An 8,012-nucleotide genomic window follows, 5' to 3' on the forward strand; every position below is an offset into this window, starting at 1 on the left:
AAAATCACTTGCATCATTCCGAAGAGAAATTTCAGAGAATAGGTAGATTTTTCAAAAATCATATACAGTTAAATATTTAAGGAGATGATGGAGAAGAGGAGGAAGCACATAAAGACTAGCCAGCAAGCGGAAATAATAGGCAGCGTGTTGCAGGGTAATGATTAACCACACGGACTTTGGAACCGGGATGTCTGGGTTTAAATCCTAACTCAGTTCCTGTGTGACCTTGGCTAAGTTACTTAACTTCTCTATACATCAGTTTCTACATCTTTAAGATGGAGATAATAATTGTACTTACTTCATAGGGTTCTTATAAGGAATAAATGAGTTAATATATGTAAAGCACTTAATATATGTAAAGCGCATAGTCTTATTTTAGGATTAGCTAATCTTTTGAGAAGTTAGACAATGGACAGGGTAGGGAAGGAGAAGGTTTGAGAAATCTTGGGGGGTAGCAGAGTCAAGAAAAAATAAAACTTTAAGGTAGAAAAGAGTAGAGATGGGCAGAAGGAGAGATTGAGGAAAGATCAATGATGGGAAGAGGCCCTGGGAAAGACGCGCGCTTCTGGAGAAGCTAGCCTTAAGAAAGAGGAAGGATTCAAGTTCTGACACAAAAGGGAAAGTAGAGAACAGAGGAGGATGCAAAGCAGTTTCCAGATGAGGTGAGAGAGCAGAGAAGTTCTGATTCCAAATAATGATCTCAGTTTCTTCACTAAAAGAAGAAAAGGTAGAAGTAAGAATTTGGTGAAGGGTTATTCTTGAAAATATGAAAAGGTGGCCACTCATGATGAATAAAAGTACAGCTAATTTCAGTGAAATGTGGGCTAATTCAAGTGGATTCAGGTGCACATTTTCATTACACAGACTACAGCCAAATAAAATGGCCTGTAGGTGGCAGGGAAGCATAGAGATGGATCTGGTGAGAGCAAATTCTACAGTACTCAGAATTCCTTCTCCTGATTGTCTAGGGACATTGTCTTTCTCTAATTAAACCAGCTTTTCAGTAAGCAGCAGTCAATCAAAAGCGATGAAAACCACTTCTTATATAATTTTATTACTTCAGTAGTTTTCAGTTTTAACTCATTGTTAATATAACCACATATAGAAAAGTAACTGATGTCTTTTTAAATCTTGTGATGTTCAAAAATTATACGATTTAAAATAGTAAATAGATTTTTGGCAAAATATGGCAGACTGGACATACATATTTTTCTCTAGTTCCTCCTGAAAGTCCCCAAAATAAAAAATTAATAAAGCCATAAAGTCACAGGACAGAAAGAATGGGAAGCTGCAATGTCAGCACTGTGATTTATTCGGTAAGATAAAAAGAGAATGAGTTCTAACTGACCTCGCAGAGGAAAGAAGACAACAAGAAGCAAAGCGCTCAAAAACCTCAGAAACTTTTAGGAATCAAAGGCGCCAAGTACCTCTGAAAGTGGTGAGCAGGATAGAACTAAAAATAAGAGAATGGGTTTAATTTTATTTACAGAACAATTGGAACCTCAGATCCTTGCTCCTAGGCCAGTGCAGCAAGGCAGCCACCTCAAACGAAGACTAGAGATATACCTTTTGAGGAAACTGAACCTTGATTCAAGAACAGAAAGCAGTTTATGGCCTGGCTACCCTGAACACACCTGATCTTGGAAGCTAAGCAGGGTTGGGCCTGGTTAGTACTTGGATGGGAGACCACCTAGGAATCTTGGGTGCTGTAGGTGTTTAAAAAAAAAAGAAAGAAAGGGCTGAAAGTTTGTCTGTTCTGTCTCATTAATGTACTCACAGTACTTTAAATAGTGCCAAGGACATATTAGGTACTCGACAAATATTTTATGAATGAATTAAGTGTATTTAAGATTTGCTGGACTCTCATGGAGACCCAAGCACATCAAAAATGTAATCTTTATAGAGTATCACTTCCTGTCAGTTATTGACAGAGTACACCTCCCTAACATCACCACTTTGCAGCTAATTTCTACTTCATTGCACCTCAATTTTAAACATAAAATTCACAACAGCCAAATTCTAAAAAGGGCGACTAATTCTTCTATTAGGAAAAATAGGTGGCTCATATCACTTTATATTTATTAGCATTTATATTTAAATGAAAGCACAAGTTTTATTTAGAAAATGAGACTTGATTACAGTCCAGGAGAAATGAACTTGATGGGCCCTCTAGTGGCCTTGAAGAGCTAACACTTCCCAAAGTACCTAACACTCTTAAGGAATCAACACCTGATAAAGTCCTTCCAAAGCTTAGATTCAGGCAAAAGACCCACTGGAGAAATGAAGTCCTGTGCTTCTTTCTTCCCTCATAACTGCCCTCTTATTATTCCCTCATTACTTTCACTTTTCCCTGAAAATATGCAAGCTCCTGCATGTGCACACATGTACACACACACACACACACACACACACTCCACGCACCACCTGCAATGTGGTGTCCAACATTCACCAGGTCCAGAGCAAGGGTCCTAAGGAAGTGTCATATGATTTGTCTAAATATTTAAAAGTTATAATCAAGCTAACAAACTGTTAAATAAAATATCTGCTATCTTCCTACCATGATAAATGTGCTTCAACGGCAACATTTTTTTTTTTTTAATTTGTGTAAAGCCATAATTTTTATATGACTGGATATAGACAAAATACCAAAGACAACTAAACTTAAATATTATTACATATCTGAATATTCTACGATGGATCAGAATTGTTTAGATGAATTTTAATAGAGACATCCCTGAGTCATGCATTTTAATTATTCTGTAATAGTTCTTTAGTTCCTCCTACATTCTAGCAAAATCAAGAATCATGCTGATATATTCTAGATTGTCACTCAGTTTGTGTTCTATTGATAGCAATGTCAAATTAGACTACTTTTCTTAACTCACTCTTAGATCATTTCTTATTATTTTCAATTTGGAAAAATTTCAGTGTGTTAAAGCAGTAGAAACAAGAATTCTTAAGGCAATCCTTGGACTCAGAAAGGAACATGAATTTTACATGTTATGTTCAATCATTGTAATGGAGCCACCTAGGTTAAATTATTTGTATCTTATAAAATATTAGAAAATATTTTAATTTTATTATTAAAATCGATATCACTTATAATACCTACTGTTTCTCAAAGCAATAGCTAGACTATGGTATTTCTTAAGTTCTGCTTCTTTCAGTTTTTTAATGTACTATAAAGACAAAACTGAAAATAACAGCATTTTGCTCAATTTGTTTAAATCTCTCTTCATTCAAGACTATACTTTTAACCAAAATAGCCAAAAAATAGTCCCCATGAGAAATCAGTGTTAGGCCTGAGACATATCATCCTGACATCTACATTCTCTGCTTTCAGTTGGACTTCTTATTCCTAGAAGTAGATTTTCAGCAACCAAGCCTTACTCCACCCTCTCACTAGATTGGTAGTTCACCTTGCTGTGCCACTCCACAGCTATTCTTACTCAGAATATTGAAGAAACTGTGCTAGTGGTCTCCAGCATTGACGTCCGGAAGTCCAGTGCCATTTAGCTTCCAGTTCCCTTGTATGTGACCCATTTGATAATTCTCAAAGCTTTCTGAACATTCTTTTCCCAGATATTTACATGGCTAGCTCTTGTTTCTCATTATCCAATTCTCTACTGACCTCTTAAGGGACCTTTCTTGATCATTAAGTCAAAGAAAATACCACATGTCACACATCACCAAGTTTTATTTTCATCAAAGTATTTATTGCTACCTGATATTTTCTTATTTATTCTTTTCTATATTGTCTATTTCTGCTGAATAAACTATAAGCTCCACAAGAATGTATTTGCTTCTTCTGAATCCCCAGTGCCTAAGACAGTGAGCACATATCAATAAACGTTCACTGAATAAATAAACGAAAGCCTGTATACTAGCACTGCTACCAGAAGTAGAGAAAGGATGGCCTTTTGATTGATATTTCTAAATTATGTAAGTCAGGATCATGTCTAAGGCCCCAACTTTGTCATAGTGCTTGTATTTACTATAAATATGTCTTCTGGCCATAGTGAATCATAAACAAAGAGCCCTAAAACTTCAAAACTAAAGTCAAACTTTTGAGCAATTCTATTTATTTGTCCTCAGAAAGCAATACCCTTGGGCCAGATTATCTTCTTCCCCCTACAAAAATTAATATATATTAAGTTAAGAGTCAATGTTATCATCTTGATTTTAGTAGAGCAGCGACACGAAGAATATAATTCAGCAAAGTAGATGAGCACAGCCTTCAGCATCAGACAGGCTTGGGCTTAATCCAAGCTTCTCCTTTTAGGAGCTATGTGTCCTTGGGTTTGTTACTTAAACTCTCTAAGCCACAGTTTCCTAATTATAATAGTGCTTATCTCCTAGGTTAGTATGAGGATCAAACAAGATCACTCATCTAAAGTTTAGGTGGAGTCCTTGAGTATTTAATAAATGTTAGCTGTGATTATTATAAGGAATTACCTATTTGAACATTTCCATATTCTTCACAAAATCTTGGTTGATAGTGTCATTCATTACATTGCATGAAATAATTTTTTCTCTCAGCTTGGTGCTAACAAAAAAACTGCCTCTTCAAATACACTTGAGAGTTTCCTTAATCAGTTGAAGAGAAGTACATGACCAATTAAGTTTTCTTTCCAGAAGGACACTCAGGTCATTTTCTATAATAATCTCTCCCAGATACCTTTTTTATGTCTTTTTTTTCTTAGCTGGCTTTCCTTTTGATTTTATTTTGAATTGTTCTCTTTTACACTGTATTTAACTTTGTAGCTTATGTATCCATCATTTACAAGCCGAGTGACCCTGGAAAGGTTAAACATCTAGAGCTCCCCTTCCCTAATCTGTCAAATGAGAATTGTTGTGGATACCAATGACACTATCATCCCAGCATCCCTTTTTAATAATCACTCCTCTACTGTCTCCCTATTCCTTTGGGGCCATACAAGGGGCCCAACCCTTGTACTAGAAGTGGACATCTAATTCAAGCTGGACCAAGGAGACTTTTGTCAGGAATTTTGGACTTAAGAATGAAAGAGTCAAGTCAATTTCCCTTTATAGCTAAAATTCTAAGACATAAATCTCAGTGAGCTCATCCACAGTAAAAGAAAAGAATGACACTAAGATGCATGAGGAAGAAGAAGTCTTAATGGTTGTAATGGTTTGTAGGTTCTTGCTCTTGCTGTAGTTTGACTGTTCCATTGGACCACTATCTTTCAAATGAATTCTCCTTTTTGCATACATAATTTGGATTTGATTTCCATCACTTGAAACTGAAATAGTTTAATATGAATAAAATTAACACTACTTTGAATAGTTGTTGTAAAAAGTTAGTGAGATAAATATTTAAATGCCTAGCATATAACTTGGTATATAATATGTATTCAAAAAAAAATGATACCTATTAACACTATTTAGAAGACGGGAAAACAAACTTTAAATCAATAGTAAACATAATTTTAATAGCTTACAAACCTTTCTTTTTGCAGTTTCAAAATCATTCAAAGGGATTATTTGGTTTTGGATGATGAAAGAATTGCAAAATAAGAGAAATGCTCTGATTAATTTTGGTACATATTATTGTATAACTCTAAATGACCATTATATAGTTGAACAATCCTAGAGAATAATTAAGTCTCAGACACAATAATTCACAATTTATTGCTTAACTCACTTGTTTAGAGTAAATATATAGAGGGAAGGTTGAAAAAGAACGCAGACTTACATTTACTTACCCCACATATACAGAATAAGTCTGGCCCATTTAAATGTACGGAATACTGACTTGGCTGTTAGTAAAAAGAAAATGGAATTACTATACCTGTAGAGATACCACGCTGACATTATCAAAATGGATGTGTCCATTAGGCTCTGTGACAGCTGGATTTGCATAGCACGTCACACCATTGATGGCAGGCAATGCTTTAGGTTGATGAGTTTTTTCTTGAGAAGGACCAAAGTCATTATTTCCAAAGTGGGTATGATCATTCTACATGGGAAAATAAAATTTAAAAAAAAGGAAAAAGTGGTTATAAGAAGGAAAAATATATACAGACAAAAGAATAGACTTGAGTGCTTTTTATTCATAAGAGACAAAATTTATGTCTATTCAATGTATACTCTGATCTTTTTAGATATATAAAATTTCTTTCCCTTTAAAGGTGTCCTCATTACTAGGTTCTGATGATTTCGTTTTATCATGTTAGAATACATGTACCTTCTTATGTTGTTGAATGGAATGGGATACAAGTTATGCACATCTGCTAGTCAACATTAAATTCTTAGTACTGACTCTAGATTCTACAATATAAATCAAGTGTTTCTCTTATATTTATCAATATATTAACTCTTTTCCTTCTCCTTACATTCACATATCTAATAAATGGACAGTTCACATAATTCTAAGAATAAAATTCCTGCCTTTATTTGCCTACATAAAGTAGCTTTGGCAGGTAAAATATCAAACATTTTAAATAAAGTCCACTCACTTGACCGTACGTCTTCAATAACATCTTAAGCATTCTTTCAAAAAAGAAAAGGATGTAAAATCCACCAAATACAGCAACTGCCTTCTCAACATAGTTGTCAATTTTGGGATTGAATCCAAATGCCTGAGGAGAAAAAAGGCAAATCAGGTAAAACCAAGTAATTTAACTTGATTTCTAGAAAATTTGGTATTATTTCTAGAAAATAATATTGAATTCTCAGTATTAATTTTCACCAAAATTCTGTCCATCTTCAAATCCAGGTAATATTGGGAACTTACCTTCCAAAATCACAAAACAAAAACTCTGAATTTTAAGTAAGGAAACTGTAAGAGATGGCTTAAAAATCTCATAACCAGAGGAAGTTCTAGTAAACAAAGACCCCAAGTACCTTATTGTTTTCTACCTGTAACACCTGCAGCAATATTTGTCCTGAAAGAGGAAACTTTTAGTAGCCAAGAGGCAGCACTGAATCCCATATTTGTAAAATAATATTTGATCTAAGTAATGAAAATGAACAAGACATTGATTATTTACTCTAAAAGTAATATACCCAGAGTCAAAATTTTTAAGCGAATATGGCAGACCACTTGGATTACTGTTTTCTCAAGACAGATCCTTTTGAACCTAGACAATTCTGATAAATCCTAAAGAGATTAAATAAATCAAGGACTGGGCCCAATAATAAAGAAGAAAAGATTTAAGTTACCAAATGCGCACGTGAGAGAGCACGCGCGAGCGCGCGTGCACACACACACACACACACACACACACACACACACACACACACAGTGATGAGAATGAGAATTTATTGTTTAAAGGACAGAGGGGAAGAGCTGGAGTTTGGAAGACTCAAGATATTCATCACAGACAAGAAACACAAACAAAATAAATAAAATAGGAGGAGAAAGTAATATGTGAAAAAGTACAGGTATACACCATTCCAGACACTGTAAATCTCTCTGAACAGCAGAATAGAAAAAAGAGTGCTCAGGTTCTTACTCTGTCTACCTGTGGGGAGACAGACCTCTTGGCCACATCTTCATTTGACTGACTTCTCTGTGCCTATTTATACAGTGATAAAATGTCACAAAAATATCTACATTATATACATAACACAGAGGTTATGAAAATAAAATGAAGAAACAAAAGGGACAGAATTTTGCAAAAAAAAATAAATAATCATCTATGGAAATTTGATGTATTATTAAAAAGCCAGATTCTCTAGTGCTCACATCCACAATTCCTTAATTATCACAAAAAGGCGAAAGAACATCCATAAATGCTGTCAAAGAAGTTTCTTATTTTTCTAATAGACATTTCTTATGTATTACTATATTTTCTTTTTTTATAAACAAAATATATTTTTTAATTCATTGGGGTGACATTGGTTAATAAAATTATATAGGTTTTAAGTGTACGATTCAATAATATGTCATATGTACATTGCATTGTGTGTTCACCACCCAAAGTTAAATTTCCTTCTGTCATCATATATTTGACCCCCTTTACCCTTATCTACCTCCCACACTCTTT

General features: G+C 34.4%; 1 protein-coding gene across 2 annotated transcripts in view; it reads right to left on the minus strand.

Moving 5' to 3' along the window:
- The window catches only part of SLC39A8 (solute carrier family 39 member 8), a 72,564-nt gene that overhangs the window by 29,046 nt on the left and 35,506 nt on the right, over positions 1-8,012 (minus strand). For both annotated transcript variants that reach the window (XM_025051852.1, XM_006918873.3), the window contains exons 5-6: positions 6,480-6,602; positions 5,813-5,980 (exon numbers count right to left, since the gene is read on the minus strand). In XM_025051852.1, the coding sequence (XP_024907620.1) occupies positions 5,813-5,980; positions 6,480-6,602 (291 nt within the window). The remainder of the gene's footprint in view (positions 1-5,812; positions 5,981-6,479; positions 6,603-8,012) is intronic.

The sequence above is a fragment of the Pteropus alecto genome, unplaced genomic scaffold (genome assembly GCF_000325575.1).
Source record: "Pteropus alecto unplaced genomic scaffold, ASM32557v1 scaffold5, whole genome shotgun sequence".
Lineage (NCBI taxonomy): Eukaryota > Metazoa > Chordata > Mammalia > Chiroptera > Pteropodidae > Pteropus > Pteropus alecto.